The 24,285-nt window shown below is 41.1% G+C and overlaps 1 protein-coding gene across 2 annotated transcripts in view; it reads left to right on the top strand.

Moving 5' to 3' along the window:
• Window positions 1-24,285, top strand: part of PTPN21 (protein tyrosine phosphatase non-receptor type 21) — a 339,336-nt gene that overhangs the window by 160,834 nt on the left and 154,217 nt on the right. The window contains exons 9-13 of one of the 2 annotated variants that reach the window (XM_078660016.1): window positions 1,213-1,300; window positions 10,465-10,544; window positions 16,321-16,419; window positions 17,159-17,219; window positions 18,456-18,537. In XM_078660016.1, coding sequence (XP_078516142.1) covers window positions 1,213-1,300; window positions 10,465-10,544; window positions 16,321-16,419; window positions 17,159-17,219; window positions 18,456-18,537 — 410 coding nt within the window. The remainder of the gene's footprint in view (window positions 1-1,212; window positions 1,301-10,464; window positions 10,545-16,320; window positions 16,420-17,158; window positions 17,220-18,455; window positions 18,538-24,285) is intronic. The other variant, XM_078660017.1, reaches the window with a different exon arrangement.

Here is a 24,285-nt window from a genome sequence, read left to right as displayed (position 1 = left end):
TAATATATCCCATGCAAGTGCATCTTCGATTTATTTTGGTTACTCTTGACTGGATTTTTATTAGTACTTATCACAGGCGTGTTTGTAGAGGAGGACTGGATCCATACCATGTAAAAAATCTTCATTTGGAATTGGAAAATAGAAGTATATAACTTGTAGACATCCTTGATTTATGGCATAGATATGGCCTTCGTGGAACAATATTAGACTCTACTGTCATGCTCAGCAACATGGTCCCCTGTCACTTTGCTGTCATTTTAGTAATTGGATCCCTTCCCCTACAAACGCTTCTTATTGTTTAAAGCTTCCTGAGATTTGCTGGAAGATGTTGGCATAGTCATATTTCAAGTATATTTGCTATGCTGCATTTTGGTAATTAGTTAGATTTCCTTGCACATATTTTCTACAATGTTAGTGGCTTACTTTTAATGTGCAATCACAAATGATTGGCCCCAAATTACAAACCTCCCTGCAGCTACCCCTCCGCAAGTTGATGATTTCTCAAGTATCGCTCTATAAATGACCCGAATTGCTTTCCTAATGTAGAGTTAACTAGGCAACTACACATATTTGGGAGGACATCGCATTTGTTTGGGGCATGAAAAGTGTTTTCCAAAGGGCATGGGTAACAGAACAGGCAGGTCTGTATATATTCAGAAATGGGCTGATGTAGTTTCAAGTCGTTGAAAACCTCTATCCCTATTTGTACCCAGGCTCCACGACGAACAGTCATTTTTGCACTTTTCCTAAATGGTCAGGTGGAATAGCATGGTATTCTCTATCCAAAGCTCCTTTGCGTTATCATATTCCCTGAGTTCTGAAAACTGAGTGATGGGGAATAAGCACTGCTGCCAATTCCTATCATCAGTAAAAAAAAAATGCACTCATGCTAATTTTTTATTGGCTATATTGACCTGTTTTCTGAGGATTGTCTTGATTGAAATGTTTTTTTGTTTCTAAATGCAAAATGTTTGGTGTATTCTCTATTTGAGGCATAGTTTGTTTAATCTCCTATTCCATACATGAAATCTAGGAAAGATATATGAAAGGATATTGCCAATACATTATTTGATAGTACACACTTTCAAAACAAAAATACTTGAAATATTTTTCCCCAACTTCAGTCAGTATCAGTAAATTTGGTTATCCCGCGCTTTGCTAACAATATAAACGCACTTTATTTCTTTTGTGTCTCACCATTTCTGTCTGTAGGTGGCATGACATTGCGAACATGTCGCACAACAAGTCCTTTTTTACACTAGAGCTTGCAAGCAAGGAGGAAACCATTCAATTCCAAACAGTGAGTGAATCTTTTCTTTTCCTACTTGGTTTCAAAGACATAATAGCAATCTCTAGGACAATAACTTGATTTAGGAACATTATAATCTACATCAAGTACTTGGGGTTGGTAGCTGGTGTTTTTATGATTAGGATTTGGAAAGAGTCTGCATGGCTGGTAGTAATTTTTTAATTACAGAATTTCATCCTTACATTTGAGATGTTATGAAAATGACTTTAAAGAAACCGTTGCAGTCCTAGGTTAACTACAAAGGGCATGATTTAGAGTACGGAGTACGCTTTGTACTTCAGGACGACAGAGTAAAATAAGCTGTTGCCCTGACAAAGTACCTGTTCCCGCACTTGGAGATGTCCGCTGGGCTGACCAACATCTTTAGTCATTGGCAGGTACTACCTTCAAATCGGTTCGCGTCAATGTGAGAGACATCTGATGGGCAGTACAGTCAAATTGATTGGCATCCGTCAAGCTTTTAAGATGTTTTTTGTTTTTCAAAAGAAAACTCCCAAAGCAGGAGTCTGATTTCGATAAACCAAAAACTAATAACCCTCCACCCCCCTTGGGGCTTTAACCTGGTGGCAAGCAACAGTAAAAACTATGTTGGGCCATTGGAGCACTCACTTTGACAAGCCGTAGTAGGCTCCATTTGTCAAGATACTATTGTGACAGAGATGCTTCTCCGCTGCGCTTTAGATCAAGCCCAAAGTCTGATCTGGAAATATACATTTTTTACATAGAACGCATCACTGTTTGAGCCTGAACCTACTCAGCCATTTCCTCATCCCACCCTTGGAGGGACCTATCCATCGTCCAAGGGATTTCAGGCAGATCAATAAATAATGACACCAGTGGTTGTGGAACACCATACAGTGACCGCATTTTCCACAACAAAGCTGATCTCTAAAAGTGTTGGAGAAATTCACAAACCCACAATCCTTCAGTAGTGTTCTGTCTTGAAGGGTTTTTGAGCCATCTGTACCAGCACCACTGCATTGTGTAACATAGAAGTCCCCTCTTGAAATTCTGGCTGGGATTTAAAGATACAGTTTTGAAGACCTTTGCCATCACTTTACGGAGATTTATGAATGTATATATTCCCCATTTTATTGTTTTCTGTCTTTTTTTTTCATCCTAAAAATTGTTATATAAACAATACATGTATCTGCACTATCTATTTTCTAGCCTTTCATAAGGCTCAACATACCCTGGATGGGATCTTTACCAATAACCTGTTGATCAGTATTGATAGGATCCTGCCACTTACCTGGATTGACCATTTGGCTATTTTCTTTAACCTACCGGTTGGGCACAACACAGATTCGCTCTTACCCCCACCTCTGCCGACCAAGACACGGTCCTGGCGCAAGTTAAGAGCCGACAAGCTAGCAATCCTGTTAGATAACAGCATGCCTACCCTGGGGGCAGACCCGAACTCTGCGGCCGATAGCTATGACAATTTACTTAGGTCTGCCATTGAGCAATTGGCCCCAGAAAAAACGGTTAAACAACTCAGGTCTTAACCCACTGCCCAATGGCACAACCTCAAGTTGAAAACTCTTAAAGCAACTTGCAGCTGCTTCGAACAAATATGGAGGGTGGACTACAGTACACCAGCCAAAAAGAGCTATAATCTAGCACTCACAAGCTACAAAATAGCTATTATTAGACCCAAAAGGAACTTCTATACCAGTAAAATTGAGGGGGCTAAAAATTATACTAGAGAACTCTTCAAGGCGGTTAATACACTATCCAAACTCCAACAAGGCGACGCTTTCGCTCCGGATCAAGAGCTGTGCAACAAAAAAGCTACGTTCTTTTAGTCGAAGGTCTAAAAAAATATACCAAGAATTAGAGAGCCTGAATACAGGGCCGTCCTCCCTGCAGGCTCCACCCGGGGTGGAGGTATCCTCTGCACCATGTATCCGGACTAGTTTTTTCCCCCTGACCACTAACATGGTAAACCACCTTCTATCTTCAATTAGATCGGGCTCCCCACGGACCCTTGTCCACCAGATATTATCCATGGGGTCTCAAATACAGTCAGTATGTTGCTTACCCCTCTTCTGAACACTGCAATTGGTACTGGAGTTTTCTCGACCTCCTGGAAGAAGGCATGTGTAAGGCCGATCCTAAAGAAACCTTCTTTGGATCCTCTGGAGGTGGCCAACTATCGCCCGATTTCATGTCTGCCCCTTGCAGCTAAGGTTCTAGAAAAAGCTGTTAATTCAGAGCCCACAGATTACTTAGAAAACAATAAACTCTTAGATCAAACCCAACATGGTTCCTGGTCCGGCCATTCCACAGAATCAGTACTTATTATGGCCACTGAAGAAATACGTTGATGGATGGGAGGGCTATTCTGATCCTACTGGACATATCAGTCGCGTTTGACACAGTTAACCATACTGTTCTTACGCAACTGCTGAAGGCAGTATGTATTTGAGACACCGCCATTGCCCTTCGCATCTCTTTCCTCTCTGACAGAGGGCAAAGGGTTTGTTGGGACAATTTGAAATCTGACAACTTTTACCTGCCAGATGGAGTACCACAGGGGTCAGCACTCTCTGCAATGTTGTTTAACACGTATGTCTCCCCCTCTAACCAAACTGATCAGGGACCATGGCTTTTCACTTGTATCATATGCAGATGATACTCAAATCATGATATCTATCTCATCAACAACAGATCCAATTGCAGACAGATTCCATAGCTGTGTTGGCCATATTATGACCTGGATGCATAAGAACTATCTAAACTGAACACTAATAAGACAGAGGTCATGGAATTTGGTAATAGACCTCCAATCTGGATCCAGTCATTGTGGCCCGCAGAGGCAGGTCCATGCCCGGTTCCAGCCACCAAAGTCCGGAACCTAGGAATCCTGTAGGATGCCCAACTTAACTCCTCAGGACAAATAAACCAGCTGACCTCTGCCTGCTTGCTCCTCCGAAAAATCCTGCCCTTCTTACCCATGGAGTTGAGGAAAACTGTGGTGGTAGCCCTCATTCTTTCCCGTTTGGACTACTATAACGATATGTACCTGGGTATAAATAAATGTCAGTTGTCCACACTACAATCCTTGCAGAATGCCGCGGCACGCACCATTAAACATCAGGCTACTCTCTTCTAGATCTCAGTTCGGGAGACAGATTAAAATCTGGCTCTTCCCTCGTAAACAATGACCAAGACCTTCCTAACTTTCCCTACCTTCCTGCCCTCTCAGCGCCAAGACGCCTCGGCATTCATGTGCTTTATAAGACTTTACTTACTTTCTCTTAAATCTTTGATTTATGCTTCTATTGTGCAAAATATCGTTCACGTTGTCTTGTTGAAGCATAATCTGTTTAATCTCCTCTATCATAAATGAAATAACGGAAAGAAAAATATGCTTTGCACTTAAGGGCTTTTCAGATACATTGAACAACAGTGCTTTCATAAGTACTTTGCGGTTGGGCTAACCACTTTTGTCAGTTTTTATGTACAAGTCTACTTACTACCTTCCTCTTGCAGATTAATCCAAATTCTGAACCCTTCAATAGTGAATATAACACTGCCAAATCTGCTCTGGAGCGCTTAAATTAATCTCAGCCGCAGTTCATATTTCTCTGTGCCCCATTCTATTCCAGTGTTTATTTGCTCCCTGTGGCACTCCAGAGAGAAACCCAATGTAAATCCGGCTTCAACCTACTCCACTCTAGCTGGATCTGCGTGGCTGCGCACCCACTGAATCAAAATGCAAGCAATCGTATACTGGTTAGAGCCTTGTCGGGCCTTCTCCGTGAAGAATCAGCTTGCTTTCTTTGACAAAGCTAGCATCAAGTCTGTATATGAAGGTGTAGAATGACTTCCTACAATTTTGAATAATCATTGACCGTTGCATATGTAGAAGAAAGGGTTTGGTCCTTCCAACAAGCTTCCGAGTTCTGTCCTGAAGGTCTTTAGATACCTAAATCTGCTCACTTACTGTATTTTCCTAGTCACAGATGCATGTTGGCATGTGTGGGTCTGCAGTGGTGCCTCTGCTGCCAATGGAACTGGTATGATGGGAAATGAGGCCAACGTCACCAATGAGATGGTTTTTAAAACACCCCCCAAAAGTGACTAGGGTAAGGATGGATGCCTCCTCCTATTTGTGACGGATAGAGTATCTCTAGAGCGTTTATTGGCCAACCCTTGCAGATTATTTCCCTGTATACTTGCATGTAATTACCCTGCAAAACCAATGTTCTGGAATGGCATCTTGACCATTCAGAAATACTTTTGTTCTCCAGAAGTTACATTTATGTTTCCCATTATTAATAATTAAGGCAACATTAGGGTGCTATACAAAAAATGAAATCCTAACTATTAACTGATAATATACACTTCAATGTTATGCAGACAGACCGTTGTGTGCCTCATAGTGAAACACTTCCTTTACATTCAGGTTTCTAATTCGATTTTCAGGATTTGCGCGGCAAAGAGCAAGTATGTTAATTTTAAAGAGTTGTAACTCTTTTGCTGGGTGAGACTGGAGATCTGAACCAAATTACTTACCTAGTTTCTCAGTTGGACCTGATGTATCTTGCCAACTAATGTATATGTGTAGTAATTGGCTGATGGTACCAAGAGCTGATGGATGCCCTAATGTCTAGTTTATTATATTTTCTGACTATGTTTGTGTGTGTTAATGATTTTATTTCAATATGTGAGGTGATAAGGTGTTATGTGGTAAACTTTTTAGTCTTATTGATACTCCAGTCTATGTGCCCCGTGTCTGAATTTATATATTAAGAAAAATCTTGACGTGTCACAGACCTATTCTGTATTCCTGTCCCTGTATTAAGCCCAGACACACTCTATTGCCTGGGGATTGGAGAATCTCCAATCTTACTACTCCACTTTAGCTATCATAGATTGTTTTCATCTATCAATACTGCTGTTCTTGGTAGAACCCATTCCTGGTATCTCTTGTTTGGGAAGACTAGTTTTTGTTAAATTCCATTCTGCTGCACTAACTATGTGCATGTCCGCCACAGGACGCTTGTTTTTTTATTTTGAGGGGCTGAGTTTTTCCAATTATAAATACAATAATGTTGGCTTTCTGTATCAACCAAATAAATGCTAGATTTCTGATGTAAATATGTAATTAAATGTAAACTGCCAGTTTGGTCCTTCAATCTTTAATAATTGATGGAATCCTGCAATACCTGTAAGCCTGCGTCTAATATCCTTATTACAGGCGAGTTGTGACGCATCCATTCACCTGTAATAAAAAAGATGTTAACTGTAATAACTTGTTACAGTTGAGTTCTGCCGTCTCAGTGCTGCTGCGAGAGCTGGTACCCAAAGGGAAAGAAAGGACAGTTGAAGCTGCAGTGTAAAAAAAATGAAAACGAAGCTAGACTTTTCCTCCTGCTGTTTTATTTTCTACACGAGCAGAAATAAGCAGATAAGAGATGTTTAGGTTAACTTGGCAAAATCTTTGCACACTTTAGAACATTATAGAAAAGATATGCTCTCTCTGCATGGTCTCTACACATTCTGAACTACAGCGGGTTTTGTTTTTGTTTTAAATCTGACTTGTATGAAACTGATTATAATATACTTTTGCAGCAAATATCCAACTGATTTTCGATGTGTTTAATTGTGCACTAGAGATGTTCTCTAAAAGTCTTCATATTTGCAAACTTTCTATCCTTTTCGTATGAAAGGCTGTACTTTATCTGATATATAGCACCTGGAAATCTTATGCTAAGCAGTTATTCTTGTTAATAAGCCATTCAAACAAAGGTGAAAAGTGTTTTTTCATTTTATTTTGTGGAGGAAATGCAAATTTTTAATTTTTTTAATCTTTGGCCGCAGAACTCTTATATTGATACCTAGTTAGTTGTTTGCCATTCCTAAAATATCCGTCATGAGGGCTTTATTGAAATTCTCAGTTCCACACCAAAAAAGTAGAATGCATGAACAAGTAGGATTACTTTGAAGAAAAACATTTTTACAGGTAGTTTTAAAGCTCATGTTCCATTCATAGCCATTACATTAAAAGGCTTTGAAAAATTACCTGGGCAATAAGATTTGGGTGCAGATAGTGAAAGGAAGGTGAGGAATTAACATGTCTCATAAAGATAGCTCTGTTTGAATCATTTCACCCAATGTGGGTTTGTCAAAGTTGTGTAATTGATGTGCGTTTTGTGTAATAAACTACTGGGATGGAGCTAATACTAAATAGTTTCAGTGATGTGGTAAGACGAAATAAATCATACAAACCTATCCTGTGTAATTTCCAATGCAGGACCTTCTTTATAATCTAGATACCACTCCACACCTGACTGCCTTTTATCAAGAGATTTCACTTGATCAACAAAGCACAGGCAGACAGCACCCTTGTTTCAAGGCACTGTCATTACAAAAAGGTCTTTGTGAGCAATACAATTTATCTGTGAAATATATTCAGCCATTAGGGATTGTATGTGGTATGCCACTAGGTGGTCATACTGTGCACAGAGTCCTGGGGTTTCTTGAAAGTGTACATGGCTCAGTGTAAAACCCAAAGGGCTCTATTCATGGTAGTGTGGGCAAGCGGCCTTAGACCTAACACAGAGGAGTGTAAGACGTTTATTGCACAACATTGAGCAATAAAGGAGACACAACTCAAAAAGGAGATCTACACCAATTTTAGAAAAATAAGCTTTGTTTTAACTTTATTTTAAGACCAAGATCTTCGCAATAAGTTAACTATGTTTTTAAATAAAAATACTTTTCAGTTTCAAAAGTCGACAGTGCAATTTCTGAACAGATAAATGTTATCCCATGGGGAAAACAATATTGCTGTTAAACAGTTATAGTCTTCGGTACCAAAGGTCAGCAAGGGGCAAGGGCTAAGTAAGTACAAAAACTGCACCACAAGCAGCACAGGGGCTGCCGGGTGGAGGGGTACAAATCTGAATTCGGCCCAGTGCGTTTCAGTGGAGACTGGGGGTGCTCGAAGCCACACTGCTTGCAAGTAAGTAGATCAGTTGCAGGGGCCAAGTTTTGGGGCTTAGAACAAGCACGGGGGGACAACAAAGCAGCACCAAACATACACTTCCAGCGGCACAAGGACAGCCACGTGCAGGGTGCTATTACGGAGTCGGGCACCCAATGCTCTATAATGGTGATTCTGTTGTCGACAAACAGGCTGCAGGTGTGGCACCCAAGTTTGCAGAAGGGAGACCAATGACAGCAGAGGTGCGTGAAGGTGTAGAGGGTCGTAGGGGCGCCGTCAGTTCAGCTCACCAAGGCCCAGGGGCTTCGGGTGCAGGGGTGCCTTTTAACGTCAGCGTCTTCTTACTGGAGCCAGTCGCAGTCAGTGGGAGCTTCAGGAATCACACGGCAGGTGCCGTCGTGGAGGCCAGGCAAGGTCAGCCAACGCTGGATTCGAGGTCAGGATTGCTGGGAGACTTCACTGGACATGTGAGCCACTCAGACTCAGGCGATGGGCATCAGGTGCAGAGTGGGCAGAAGTTGTGTTTCCAGCTGGATCTGAAGCCCTTGGAGTAGATTTCTTCTGGATAGTTTCGCTGTCCACAGGAAATTGGAGTCTTTTTCGAAGGCAGCAGTCCTTCCAGGGTTTCAGAGGTCGCTGGCTTCAAGACAGGCCGCAAATTTGTCGAAGCTGGAGGCTGATAAGGCTGCTATGGTAGTTGTTGTCTTCAGTGACGTCTTCTTTCTTCTTAGATCATCGCAGATCTAGTTTCCAGGTCTGGGGGAGCCACCTAAATACTACATTTAGTGGTGTTTTAGGGGAGTAGTAGACAGGGCTGACTACACCCACTATTAAGCCACCCTCCTTTGGGAGGGGGCATTGACCTAGCCCTGGTTGGAGGAGTCCCCTCCTCTTCAAGATGGAGGGGGCTGAAAAGTGTACCTAACTTCACCTCCTCCACCTGAGGAGTGGAGTTGGCAAAGGTGGGCACACCTCCTAGTCTCTCTGTGTTTTCCTGACGGTTTTCCCACCCAGCGTGGGTGTGTATACCGGGGGCTGGCACCTGCTAGCAGAAGAGACTGGGGGGGGGTCACATTACAAAGACGGCAGGCCTTTGAAGTGTCTCATTGGAGCACTGGCCCATCCTGTGGGAGGAGTTGCAACACCTCTGCCCACGATGTGCATTGATTATGGTGCCAGAGAGCAAAGGCTCTCTCCTCCAGGGGTCCCGAAACATGTCAGTGTGTCAGGTTGCCTAAAGCCAGTCAGTGCCCACAGCAGGGTCAGTAGATTTTTAGGGGACACCTCTGGGGTGCCTTCTGAGTACATGTTTTAATAAATTCTACACTGGCATCAGTGTGGATTTAGTACAAGGAGCCGTTTGGTATCAAACGCTCCTGGATTCAGTGAAGTCATCATGGTGCTGGGGAACTAGTTGTCGAGTTTCCAGCACATGTACTTCTTATGACTTCCCTGGAACTTACAATATTTAAGATTGAACTTATTTGTTGTAGAGGCATATCTACCCACAGGCAGTGCTGGCTGGCATGGCACCCACGCAGGGTGCCATGTCGACTTTGTTGTTTTTTCTCCCACAAGCTGCAAGGACAGTGACATGGTCCTAGTGAGGGGGGAATTCCCGGGGGACCCTCTTCAACTCCCAGGCCCTAGGTACCTAGGGTACCATTTACTGGGGACTTACAGGGGGGAGAAGTACCAATTGTGGCTATGTTTTCGGGAAGGTTCCCTGCCACTTGGGACCTGGTTGGCAGGGACCCAGTGCACTACAATAGAAACCACATTAATTACCAGGCAAAATATGGGTGCTTACCATGTCAAAAGAGGCAGTTTTTCACACGGACGTTTAACCATGGGTCCTATTTGCAAAACTAGTTTTGTGACAGTCTTCACTTCACTAGATCAACAAACCAAAATAATTGCTGTCTTTTTTTCTAATAGAAGAGAAATATTCCCTCATGGTCAGCTGGACCTTTCCTTCCTCCAACACAGTTCTTTATTGACTTTTTCTCATTCTTGTCGAGGTGCAGTTCCACAGACCTAGACACCTGCGTGGAGTACTACTCTCCATATATGGTGTATTTCAAAATAGTTAGACTAATCATGGTACTTTTTAAGCAAGTAGTTACTCACCAATGCACAACTATTGCTTTTATTTTTTATTCTTAATGTAATGTAAGCTTCCTTTTTTGTTTTTTAGGATGACATGGAGACTTCCAAGTACGTGTGGAGGATGTGTGTTGCCAGGCACAAATTTTATAGACTGAACAAGTGCAGCCTGTAAGTTATCACTACGAATGGGTCTGGAGAATATAAACTGATTTTCTTTCTTCTCAGCTGCACCATATTTTTGTCTATATGTTTATTGGTACACTGCTTCATTCTCGCCTAGTTATTACCTACATGGTTCCCTCTTTTACCATAGCTGTCTCTATTTTCTCTTGTTTTATGTACCACGTGCCTATCCATATATTTGTTGACCATTTGATCAACTTTTCACTGGTCCTTTAAGTTTCCAAATCAAGACACCTCTCTTCAGTCACAGTTGGTGTTGCAATGACACTAGAGTACACAGTATGGCGGCACACTCTTACGTCAAGAGTTAGTGGTATGCCTAGAAATTCTTTTTAAGGGAACATGGACTGGGCCACAAAAAAACTGGTAGGTTAGCTATAATCGTAAAGGCAGACTGTTTTGTGAGTGTATGTATGTGTCTATGTAATGTATATTTATTTATTTAGTAGTTTGCCAAAGCATGTACTAGATTCAGAGCACTTTTGTTTGCGAACGTCAGAGGTTGGACTCATACCAGCTGCAGTGTTTTCTCCATTTTTAATGTTCTGTAAAATATACGCTTCAATTTTAGGCAACTCTTACTACGTCTTTAAGAGTGGTATTTCTCGAAGAGAGCAGTATGTCATCAATGCACAAGTGATGTTATATACAGATATTTATGCATTAATTTAAATTATAAATGGCATACCTTTGTAAAAATTGATAGAAATTGAGGATAAGGGTAACCCTACAATGATAATTAGCAACAGCTTGCAAAGGAGATCTGAGGGAAGAAAATATCAAATTTTTGACTTAAAGGTAAATCCCTGTTATTTGAAATTTGGCCTGTTGCACTTTTTTAAGTAGAAGCAGTGTTTGCTCTGGCCTGGCGGGACCAGTAAGGCCATTAATGGCTCTCAGAGGGGCGTTTTGCGGCCCCCCTCCACCATTGATTTTTAGCCCCGGGATTTGATTTCCGGTCGTCCACGATGGACCCCCTTCATTGCTCACATTTTGCACTGGGGGTGGCAGTCCCTGTAGCATGCGGAGGACTGTGTGGCCCCCACATTGCTTTACAATATTTAGTCCCGGGGGTGGCGGTCCTCGGGGCTCGGGGCTCACCACATTATTTTTTATTTAAACCTGTGCAACCGGAAGGGTGCAGGCCCCGAGGCTGTAGGAGAGGCCGTTGGGCCTCCCCTGCATTATTTTTAATTTAAATATGTGCCTCAGGGAGGTGGAATATAACCATGGGAGGTGACGGTCCCCGGGGCTTTGAATAGCCTGAGATGGGGGATCCCTGTGCTCCCCCCTCCTATTATATTAATATTATATTATATATTATTATATTAATAGTATAATAATCCCAGAAACTGGCCCACTGGGGGGGCTTATTAATGAATAAGTGCAAGAGCCCACGCTTGATTTATTTATTTAAATTTTTTAAATTTTCTGCAGTAGTCTCAGATCCTACGCGTCTTCCACCAAAAATTTGAGAAAACAAAAAACGCTTTTATGGTCCTCCTCCCCCAAGAGTCCCAGGCGGGTCAGGGTGTGTCCATCCTTCCCTCTTTCCATTTAATAAATGATTTTACTGTCACTCAGCTGAAAGCCGACTCACAAGCTGACTGCTAACCCTTACTCGTTTCAAGTGTTGGCAGCCAGTCAGATCTCCGCACGAGATCGGAGGGATATATATATATATATATATATATATATATGTATGTATGTATGTATGTATGTATATATATATATATATATCTATATATATATATATATATATATATATATATATATCTCTCTGAACCCTCCCATTCTCGTGCTGAGATCTGATTGGATGCCAACACTTTAGCCAGAAAGTGTTGGCAGCCATCTTGTGACCTGGCTTCAGTCCCTGAAGAAATGTTTAAAGAAAAGGGGACAGTGTAGGAATTGTGTATCAAAGGTAGTGAGAGGGGAGGGGGAAAGGAGGTCTTTCTTAGTGATGCCCTCACACTCCCCGAAAGATGTCATGCTTCATCATTAGGCCATGCTCCTCATCAGGCCGGCGCTGCAATGTCCGAAGGGCACCCGTAAACAGGGATCTTTGGTGGAGATCTGTTGAGGAAGCAATAGGGTGCGTGCGGGTGTGAGAGCTGTGTAGTGCACAGGATAGTGAAATAAAATAAGTCTAGAGCTGTCCTATTGTCGTAAGTTTTATTGCACTGGTCTGAACATTGAGGTTACTGTGTCTGTTGGTTGATTTACAGTTTTGAGCTCATTTCACCCATACTACCTCCCTGAGAAGCCAGTGACTGCTCACCCTCTTGAAGAGCCGTGTGTGGAAAGTCGTACTTGGCCGCGTTTGTAGAGCCATATTAGGGAGGACCCCAAAACACAAGTGGCAATTTAACCAATCAATCAGGAATGGTAGAGAGCGGCTGCATCACCTGTGAGGGTGAACAACCTCAGCCACCACAGTTGGGGCCTAGTAGGCCTTGTTTTCTCCTTGGCCCCTTCCAAATGGGGCAAGACAGCATTTTACAATGTAGGTGGCAACATGATGCCCTGATTTGAAGTTTCTGTATTTTGAGAATTCTGGAATTTAGAGACAAGTGGTAGGCCACCGTTGGAAATCCTAAGAAAACGAAGAGCCTCCCAAGATTCCCATAGTGTCTCTGTCGGCCGTGCCATGCCACTCTGCCTCTCCACTGAACTGCATCGTGCCTGCTGGTGAAGCCAGCAAATAATATGGCACCAGCCTACGCGGAGGTGAAAAAATACACTGACATTGGTGCTACATGACATTGACTGATGCAATGTCTAGTAAGTTGTCACCTGTCATGACTGTGAAGATGAGGCACAAGGAAGGGAGGGCAGCTAGGTCAAAAGACCCACTTGTCCCAACCCCACCATCCCTCATGGCTCCTCTGATCATGCTGATGACAATTTCGAGGGAGAATATCCTGGAAGAAGGCTATGATCTGGAGATTGGTCCCCAAAGTTTTAGCACCTAGAATTTTCCTGTCAGGGTGATCCAAGAATGTAAGGAGTTTCTAGTTGAATGTCTGGTATCCTTCCAAAGGAAGCATCAGGTCGATAGCAAGTTCATGTTGACACCAATATATGAAGCAAATTGGAGATTTTAGGAAAATTAAGGCAAATTTACATTTCTATGCTTCAGTGAAAAAATGTTAATGAACGACAAATCGGAAAACATTTTTATAAATGTTTGACTGTTCTGTCGCAGGTGTGATCTCTTTTTCTAGTGATTCATGTCCGAAATTAAATTATCAGTGTACGTTGTTACCACAGCTTATTATTGTCATTTTTTGTTTTTAATAGGCGCTAACTTGCCAAACCTGTTATTGGACTGAGAGCTTTTAGAGATAGGATTTTAGACTCTTGCTTGTTCCTCAGCTGACCACCAACCACTGAATGAATGGTGGTTTGCAAACAAGACACAATTGATCCTGTATATTGACAAGTTCATATGTCCTTTTAGATCAAACTGTGATTAATATCATGTTAAATAACATTTCACATAGAGAGAGACTTGTCAAAAAGACGTCTGTGATGATTAGTAAGATGCTCACTAACAGAATGCTAATGAAGAACTTTCACATTGTTGTGGAACTTAAGAATCTTGCCTGAAATACATAACTAGTGTGTGAACCTTGGTAGGAGTAACAAAACTACTAACTTGCCTGAGGAACTGGATAACCAGCATACCTCGAACTTTTCAGATGATGTTGGCTTGAACTTTTCAGATGATGTTGGAGTGATTTAAGTCGATCAGTACTCAATTTGAAATTATTTTATTATTTTTAATATTGAACATAAAACAGAAGCTGCAAGTCCACAGAAAAAGGTTATCAAGCAAATACATATAATAAATAGATAATAAATAACAGTTTCAAATTTAGCTTTCAAATAATACATATATGTGATAATTAAAAAGTTAGCTTGAAAATTAAGTATGTAAATTCAAATAATAGATGGTTTTGAAAGCTAGTAGATACGATTAATACAGAGTGTAAAACATATTGCAACAACTTTTTAAATAATTCCCACTTCCAAGTAGCAGTTAATAACAACAGAACTAACATCCCTACCTATAGTTATACCCTGTCAAGCTGCCAAATACAGACCGCCCTAATGTCCAGTATTTCAAAGTTGAGTAGTTCAAAGTCCCACCCTTAAACTCATTCAGGGTCAGTTATTGCCACCCTCTAAATCCTTCTGAGATATCAGGGAGCTGTTATATCAACATATAGGTCAACACAAGCCACAAGGTGTTCCCATACTTGTGCATTTTCAATCTATCCCCACCCTTTCTTCAATTCCCGAGACAACACAGCACGCCCAAATCAGTACTCCTATCTACTTATTTTGCTCCAAGAGACTGCATTTATAGATATTTGGAGTCTGATAAACTCAGAGTATTTCTTAAGACCGCAACAAAAGAGGGTCCATGGTTTCTCCCGCTCAGTTGTATAAAAAAACACTTACAAACTGTAATTAAATGTTTGTCCTATGTGCACTGCAATCCGAAGACCTGAAGGAAACATCACACTGTGAAATCTTTTGAAAACCATGCAATTAACATTTTCAGAGGTTCCTTTTCTTCTTAAGTTGTCCTAGAGCCACAGATGTGACTTGGCATCTTTGACATGCATCTAATCTTCAAATGGGGGCGTAGGAACTATGTATCTAGATGTTAAACATAGTTGAAGGCAAGGATCTATCAAACGTCAGACAGTCTTTGTGGGGAAAGTATGTATTTTGTCAAATGAAAAACGTTAACTGTGGGATGTACACAAAGGATGCAGATGGCCTAGTAAATTGGATAAAATACTTTATTAGAAATGGTTTAAGAAGCAGTTTGGTGTGGGCATAATTCTGCAGCTGGACAGATGCCGCAGACTTCAAGATATTGGACACTAATGGTTATTTTGTAATAAAGCATTAATATGTAGTGCTTCCGGCTCATTAATCTTCTATCATGAAAAGTAGTGATTTTCCCAAACATTTATTTTGTTGTATATGACCACAGGCTGTATAGCTAAAACCTGCAATATTGTTATGGTCAATGTCAAGATAGAGAAGTATCTACCTAAAACAAAACTGTGTGAGATTTTTGTAGTTGGTAATGATGATTGGAAGAGCTAGACTTCGTTTTTCAGAAGACCACTTAGTTTACCTCTGTAATGTGCTTCGAGTTAAATACATTCACTCAAAGTTGGGACCTTGAAATATGAAACAAATTGTGGGGGCACATGGTGCTGAGCTACTATCCAATACGTCATTGGTAATAACGTTGGATTTAGTTTCCTTTTTTTAAACTTCCAAAGTATCCCGCAAGACTTGTATTTGTTGCCTCAAGCTACAGCTACACTTCAAAGTTTGCTTTCATCACCTGTCTTCTGTAATGCTTATTCTGTTACTGTGGCCTTGGTGCTCTGTGTCATTGTAACTTTTGCTGTTCTGAATTTCATTTGTCTTTATCAGTATTACAAATGGTATAAAGTTAGTAGTAGGTTATAAACCTAGTTAAAAAACCTTTTAAATTCCAAAAGCCATTACCACCTGTTGGGACCCATGGTTTCAATTACAGTAGTTGTCCTTGTAGTTCTGTCTTTCTGGGTATTCACAAAATATACTTAACATGTAGGACTACTATAGAGTTGTAGCATGCTTTCTCTTCGTCTTGGCAAGGAAACTGTGACCTCACTACCTATCACATTTGAATGAATTTGCAATCTTCAGTTCTTAACTTTTTCTACATGTCTCCTGTCCTCAGAGACTCCGAAAGCCCTCCAGTGGAAGGCACTCCGAAATCTTTCCTCCTCCTCTCCTTTCCACGCTTTCCAATTCTGTCTCGTCCTTCTCCTCCCAAGGGGTGAGCCAGAATAATCTTTTGTCATTCTAACTGTGAGTCTATTATGTATAACTGTCCTTCTTGAACTTGAGGTGCCTCTCTCTTGATAAACCTATTCTATGATTTAAACAAAATTTTGCACTTTGTGTGGGCCACATGGACGATTAACAAGGCAATGTACCAATTTGCTGGCATAGCTAGTATATAAATAAGTTAATTGTACATTCCCGTTGACACATTGGAATTCGTTGCAAGAATTTAGAGTGTAATTTTACTTAAAATAAAAAATGATTCTCACATTTGTTTAAAAACAGACCACATTTATTGGACATCTTTGGCTATGAAGGCTGGATGCAACAGAGGTTTTGATCTACGAGTTGGCTATAACTATATGTGCAATCAAAACATATATATTATCGGCAAATATTTATGAAGCAAAACAAAATGTCTGCTCAAAGGTCTCGATACAAGTGTTCTTAAGTAGCAAGATAATGAAACGCCTCTTTGATTTCATTAATCCCAAAGCTGGAGGCCACTTTGTAACTGTGTCACTAAGGCAGAGCAGTGAATAGATTGAGTGCATCACTACTTACCTTTTAACAAAGTCTGTTTACATGGTTTATTTACATACATTCTGGCCGTAAATCTCACATTGTTTTCCTACTGTACCTGGTTCCAGAATTGAAAACTGGTATATATTAATAGTCGCAAATTTAAAAATGACCTGAACTAAGGTTCTGTTTTTGTGGCTTCCTTATAGGCAAACCCAGACTATTTCTGTAAATCCTGTCCGACGAGGGTCTTCGTCTAGAATATCACTGGTAAGATAGGCCATTTTATTTAAGCAACTGAAATATTTATTAGTTTTTTTGGCAAATTCATGTCTTTTACCACAAGTGGATCGTACCATGTACAATGGGCAGTGCTAGTATTTAAAACGTTTAGCTTTCTCTACACAGCCTGCTTACTCTATTTTATTGACATTTCTGATTTTAGATATAGTGCTGCTTTGAGAGGTTAGATCAGTGTTTTTTAATTTACCACTTGTGCCTCAGTTTCTTGCCGCATTCCAGTTCATTTACTGTTTCCTGTCATCCAAGGTTTTTTGTTTATAAAAGAAAATAAAAGCTGGTTATTTCACGTTTTCTTGGGTGGCTGATGCTGTCTGATTTCTTCTATCTATTTTAACATTTTGATAAAAATTGGATACAACAATACTTGAGTTAAAAAGAAAAATTACCTTTACAAAAACAACTTTATAAATAAAAACTGCTTTTATAATGTTGCATGTCTGGTCCTAAAGCATGAGATTACCACTGGAAAGGTACCTACATTGAATTGAATTGTAATTTTAAAGGTTTTTGCTTCAAGTTCCGTTTGCCTGTTCAGCTGTACAGTGTGGATAAAATGAAGTCCGTACACCAATCTCTTGTTAATAATTGTCGAGCTTGAATTATGTTAGTAATTACTTTGTTTGTTTTGACCTGTTCTTGTGAGAAGCACTTAAAAACAGTTGTGAGTCTTGTGGTTATCATAGTTGCATCTGTGACTGCTGTTGCATCATTTCATACTTGCATGAGGTTGTAGGTCTGCATACTGTGTAAGTGGTTAAAGGCTCATGTATGCAGTGTATGTATTTGAAGTCTCATCCCAGGTAAATAAATGGTTGCTGGATCACATACAGTGTAAGAAGTCATGTGGGGTATCTAGCTGTTGGATTACATGTGTCCTTTGTGGTTGTTGGCTCAATTAAATGTACACGTGGTGTATATGGTTGTAGTCGAAAGTAAAACACAATGGCTTTTTTGTAGTACTTTGTACTGTCCTTTGCAGTGTAGATGGTTGCATGATGTGTATGTGGTTGCAATAGTATGCAGTGTGTCTGTGGGGGAGGGTTGGTTGCAGAGTGACGTGGTTTAAGTGGCTGCTGAGTCGCATGGCTTTGACGTTTTACTTGATGTTGAGTTGAATGCTTCTCTGTTCCCATCACTTGTGACCTGCAGTGGCGTTGTGCCCTGCACAGTCATAAACCTGTTTTCTTTTTAAATTTTTTCTAGCCCAAGCCTCAGCCGTACATGATCCCTCCACCTCAGCTACACTACAATGGACACTACAATGAACCGTACACTACTTCCCAAGGTAAATGATGTCTCGCTGTTGTATATGCAAATGTGAGAAAATAAAGATTGCTACTACTTAAAATTACAGATGTCACAGTTTGACCGTTAACAAATAACCCTTGTTATAAGATATTGTAATCACTAATAGTTATTTAGCAATACATGTGTACGTTACATTTACAAAGCGACAAAACAAATGGTGCAGAAGAGCTTCAGTTTAACCACAGTGAAAGTGATATTAGATCAGTGGTGAAAATGCTCAGTCAATAGAACATAAAAAACAAGTGTGCGAATGTGCGCAGGCTACACAAAGCTAGCTGCACTAACAGACAAAACGTAAGTCCAGTGAAACGTGCGTACACAGAAATATACATATATGGTAAACTTTCATACCAAGGCAGCAGGCATACTGCCACCTGTGTACATAACCCTACACTCAGTGTGGCATAGCCACATAGGCAGAACATGTATTACCCTTTGCACAACACACAACAGAGAAAAACCCACACATACACCCCCTTCCACCACCCCACCCACCAACATCTTTTGCAGATGGCCATGGCAAGGTATGCTCAATAGAGATCAAGTATTGAAAGTAAAAATAAAAATGACAAATCCGAAAATAGATGAAATTGTAACTTACCTGATCAAAAATGTTCTTAACACCCTACAACCAAGCAGATCAGCTGCTCAGTCGTAAATGATTTGGGCTGTCTTTGTGCCATTTGAAACTGGATGTTCAAGCATTTTAGAGAACTCAAAGACAGTTTGCCTCTCCACTTTCTTCTCTTGTTGCATATCCCGCTGTTGCATCAACTGTATGTAATCTTTCTTTTTGGGAATATCACCTTTTCATGCACAGGTTTCCCAAATTAAGCATTCTGCTTCTTCGAGCTTCTTCTTCTGAGTAGAATCTAGCTATCTTCTCAGCTTTTGAATTTCTGCCAGCCGTCCAAAAGTTTATTTCCACACTGGATAGTACATAAAAACCCTATTTGTACTGGTTCATAGGAGTATACCTTTACTGAACTAAAAGTTGTTTTACATTCTGCATACATTTTGATGGTGAGCGCGCAGGGTTCACACCTGTTCTGTTGAAAGACCATGAGTTGCCACTGTACTACTCTCCTTCACAGTCAACATTCCCTGCTTAGTTCAAGATTGGACACTTTTTTAGGTCTCGGCTAGACAGCACTTGCGCTGTCTCTTCGAGACATTTTATATATACTTTGTGGGCTTCAGCCCACTTATAAGTCTCCCTTTTGCTGGCCCCATCGTTGCTCTTCTTTTCTTTCTCCCCATTTGTCCATGACATGCATTTATCATGCCTCTTGCTGTGTTTAGCCCTCCCTGAGAGCAGGGACCAACTACTATATCAATCCACTGGTCACCATATTAACAACTGTTTGAGGAACTACTTTTCTCTTTATTGAAAAGCAATTCACATGATCCGCTCAGTTTCCACTCCCTTTGAGGTCTGCTCCGTTATTGTAAACAGGCCTGTAAATCTTGTTTTATCTCGTCATATTTGCCAAGAACAAATGTCAGAAGCTGTATTTCGAGGGAGCCTGTTCCGTCACCCTCCCACTTTGATGCTTGATTTGTACAGGTCACAATGAACATGAAGTCAGATTCACACGCGTGCAGCATAGTTTGAAATGTCCACAAATGACAATTTAGAGAAGAAAAATAATTTCGGTTTGGTAGCTGCATTTCCTTTGGCGTGTCTGTTTTTTTAAGAGTATGCTGGAACTCTGAATGGACGCTTCCTTCGTTACCATCTCTTTTCATGCGTGGCAACACTTTTTCCATGCGTTGTTTGTCCGTTCGGTTTTCATTTCTTCATGCAAGGTGCGGTAATGGTCATGGACCATAGTTAGCCAGTAGTTCCACAAATTAGTATATATATTATTTAGGGTCCTAAATGCACGTGTCCATTCCATCACTCTCCCAACAGACGCTGTGTTTGTCTGCTGAGAAGGGAAAGTTTTTTTGAACAACTCTACCACCCCACTCCTTTCGTGGCAACAGATGGTCAGCAATGACAGTGGGTCCCAGTTGTTTGCTCAGTGGGGCAACTATCTCCATTTTCAACAGCAAGGAGTGAGCCATGAAACTTGGAGAGTGCTCCCAGAAGCAGCCAGACTGTGGCTTTCGCACTGTCCGATGTAAGTACCTGCCAGAACCCTGTCTGTGCACTGACGGGGCAGTGGTAGAAAGGGTTGTATAGCAAAGAAGAGCGTTAAATAACATCCCTTGTTTTCCACAAAGGCCATACAAAATTTCTTTGTTATTTTGAAAGAATTTCATAGTTTTGTACACACAGCACACACCTTTTTTCTGTTGATGCTTCAACTGTACAGTACTGTCACAACATTGTAGTGCCAATATATTTTAGGTACCCAGCACACCACATTTATCTAGTTTGGAATTAGTTTGTATTCAACAGGCTGTTTAGCCTTGTTTTAGCCATGTTTATCTCTGGATAAGGAAGTATTATTATGTATATAATGCAGCTCCGTTAGAAGCTGGGCAGAAGCATTCTGCAGCATCTGTAGTTTTTGAAGGGCTGTTTTTCGGATGCCAATGAACAGGACATTTCCATAATCAAGCTTGGCTAAGACTAAGGTGGAGACCACTGTTTTTTGAAGGTCCAGTGGAATGTGGTGACAAATCTTTCGGATTATTTTCAAAGTAAAGGACACCAATGAAGCAATAGCGTTGAATTGATCTTCTTAGTTAAGTTTATCATCAAAGAGAATTCCTAGATTTCTTCCTTTACGTACTGGTGTAAATGGGGCCCCATTTCCTGTGGCCACCAACTTGGTGACCAGAAGTACTTACCAATACCATTAAGAAGGACTTATGTCTTTCCTGCATTAAGGTTTAAGCAGTTTGCTATCATTCATTGTTCTATCTCTGCCATACATGCACTAAACCTATGTGCAGCTTCATTGTGGTTGTTGGATATTGAACCCACAATTTGGGTGTCATCGGCATAGGACACCACTGAGAAACCCACTGCTTTTATAACTTTCGCCAAACAGATAACATAAAGTTTAAAAAGAGTGGGGCTCAACAAGGAGCCTTGGGGTACCCCATATTTTGTTCAGAGATAAAATCACCCATTGCTACATGATTCGTTCGGTCTGTTAAAAATGCTGTCAACATCTTCAATGTTGAGCCTCCTATTCCTCGCTCAGCTAATCGGTCAACAAACATGGTGTGGGTGACCATATCAAAGGCTGCCGAGAGATCCAACCATATCAGTGCGGCTCGACCTCCGCAGTCTAGAATGAATCTAAGTTCTTTTGATGCGGTTAGCAATGAAGTTTCTATGCTATGTGCCTTTCTAAAGCCATATTGGGTGCAATCCAGAAGATTATTATTGTCAATACATGACATGAGTTCCATGTTCAAAGCCTTTTCTAGTAACTTAGCCGGAAAAGGCAGTGTGTCGATAGGTCTGTAGCTGCTCGGTTCCTGGGGGTTGAGGTCATTCCTTTTTAACAAAGGTAGGATTGATGCCATCTTCCATTCAGAGGGAATGTCACTGGTACTGATAACTTCATTTAGGATTTTGGTGAATTGAGTTCCAAAGATCCTGGGAGCCAAGTGCACAATTTTTGGAGGGCATGGATCAAGTGGGGAGCCCTATTTAATAGATTCAATTAATGCATAATTACATAAAGTTATCATGTGGGTATTGCAAGAACTTTTTCTATACAGTGAGCATTAGTTACCACTGGTTTGCTTCATCGAGAGTTTAGTGGTTCTGAAATATATAGACAATATACCATGACCTGAATAGCACTGGTGCTACAGTTCTGAAGTGGATCGCGGACCTGGTAGAACAATGATGCTGCTGTCGCAACAAGTTACATTATTATTGCTGGTTGTTGTCTGAGGGCTCATTTGCACTGATACTTCAGATGAGGAAACAGGTGCATTGGTAGAGCTGTGGATTGGTCTGTGGGCTGGCAAAGCACTGATGCTTCAACTCAGGCAAGAGGTACATTGGCAGAGCGGTTTGTTGGTCTGTGGGCTGGCATCGAACCGATGCTGCAGCTTAGGCAAGACGTACATTGGCAGAGAATTTGCTTACGCGGAGGGCTGGCATAGCACTGATGCTGCAGCTCAGGCAAGAGGTGCACCAGCAGAGATGTTTGTTGGTCTGAGGGCTGGCAAAACACTTATGCTGAAGCTCAGGTACATGGTGCTGCAGCTCAGTAACAAGTTACATCAGCAGAGCTGTTTGTTGGTCTCAGGTCTGGCATAACACTGATGTTCCAGGTCAGGAACGAGGTACATAAGATGAGATGTTTTATTTTGCTCTTGGAGCTGGAATATCAGTTTTGCTGTAATCCATGAGCTGGGTTAATTTGTATTGTTGTTGGTCAAAAAGGTATTTCTCTAAAGTTCATAATGGTGTGTGAAACTTCTTGCATGAGAGTGTTAATGCTTTTTTTCCCAAGACGCATGCAACTTAAACGTGTTTTTTCTTTTTACTAATGACAAAAATTATTTTATTGTGGATAATGTTCACATTTGGTTTTTTAGGTCTTGCTGCTGTAATATTAAGTGTTGGCAAACCGATAGATCTCGCCTACGGTAGCGAATGACTTTGTAATTTTGTTTTAACCATGTTGTAATGAAGGGCAGCTACTGTATAACAAGGGGGAAAAGAAGTGCTGTGAGGCGGAGTGCTGCCTCACGGTAGCACTTTTTTTTCTTTACTTTTAGCCATGGCGCACAGCAAGGCTCGGCATCGCCTCACTTAATCTCCTGCCGGGATCTAAGCAATTTAAAATAAATAAACAACGTCAAGCAGTGTTGGTGGGTGTGGGAGACAAAGCATCTGAAACAAATGGTGCAGAGAGCTGGCGCAATTCAAAATAAACAAGCTGGCCACACAGTAAGCATAACAGGGGAGGGCGAACTGCTGAAACAGAGCTGTTGGAAGCATCGTATGAGTAGGAAAGCAAAAAAAATACAAATGCCAAGCCTGTTAGGCAGGAAGCAGCCACATTTGCTGAAGCTGGATTCCCGTGAGTGCTGTGTACGTTAATTAAGTAAATAGTTCTCTGAACTGCTAATGAAAGCTCCCGAGAAAGGACACATTTAAGAGTGCCAATCCTCGTGGGAGGAAACAACAAAAGACAGGGAGGAACTAAGGAGGCACTAATAAGCCTATTAACAAATCAGAAGTCAACATTTACAAAGGACAGTGATGCAAGCCAATGACAAATATGGGTGGAGTGGACGGAGATTCAAGTCCATACCTGAATACACCATGTCTCGAAGAGACAGCGCAAGCGCTGCCTAGGCAAGACCTAAAAATTACTTAAAAGTCAAAATAAATTTCTTTTTAGTGTTTTACACATGGCAACTTCTTGCTTCAGATGGCAAACCAGATATAAATTAAATGTGACATGAGGCGCCACGGAATGTGTGACGCTTTCATATGGATTTGGATAACAACTGGCATACCTTTGTATTCTGGAATTTGTAGTTTCCTTTGCTTCTTCTATGTAAGAGATTAAAGAAATTCCAGCATGCAAATTGTTTAATGCAAAAATCAAGGACACATTGAACATGTCTCATAGCATAGTGCCACTTGGGAACTACCAAGCTCTTTCTCAAATGTTTTGTGGGAGTCCACACATGGCATGCTATAAACAGTCCATCTCCATCTTTTCCAGAGTAGCCAAGTTGCAGTCTTCATGTATTCAGAAGTAATTACACCTGCTACCTTGGCAGCGCAGGT

Source organism: Lissotriton helveticus, chromosome 9 (assembly GCF_964261635.1).
Source record: "Lissotriton helveticus chromosome 9, aLisHel1.1, whole genome shotgun sequence".
In the NCBI taxonomy this organism is placed as follows: Eukaryota; Metazoa; Chordata; class Amphibia; order Caudata; family Salamandridae; genus Lissotriton; species Lissotriton helveticus.
The sequence above is the reverse complement of the archived record's forward strand: the minus strand, read 5'-3'. Positions and strand labels throughout refer to the sequence as shown.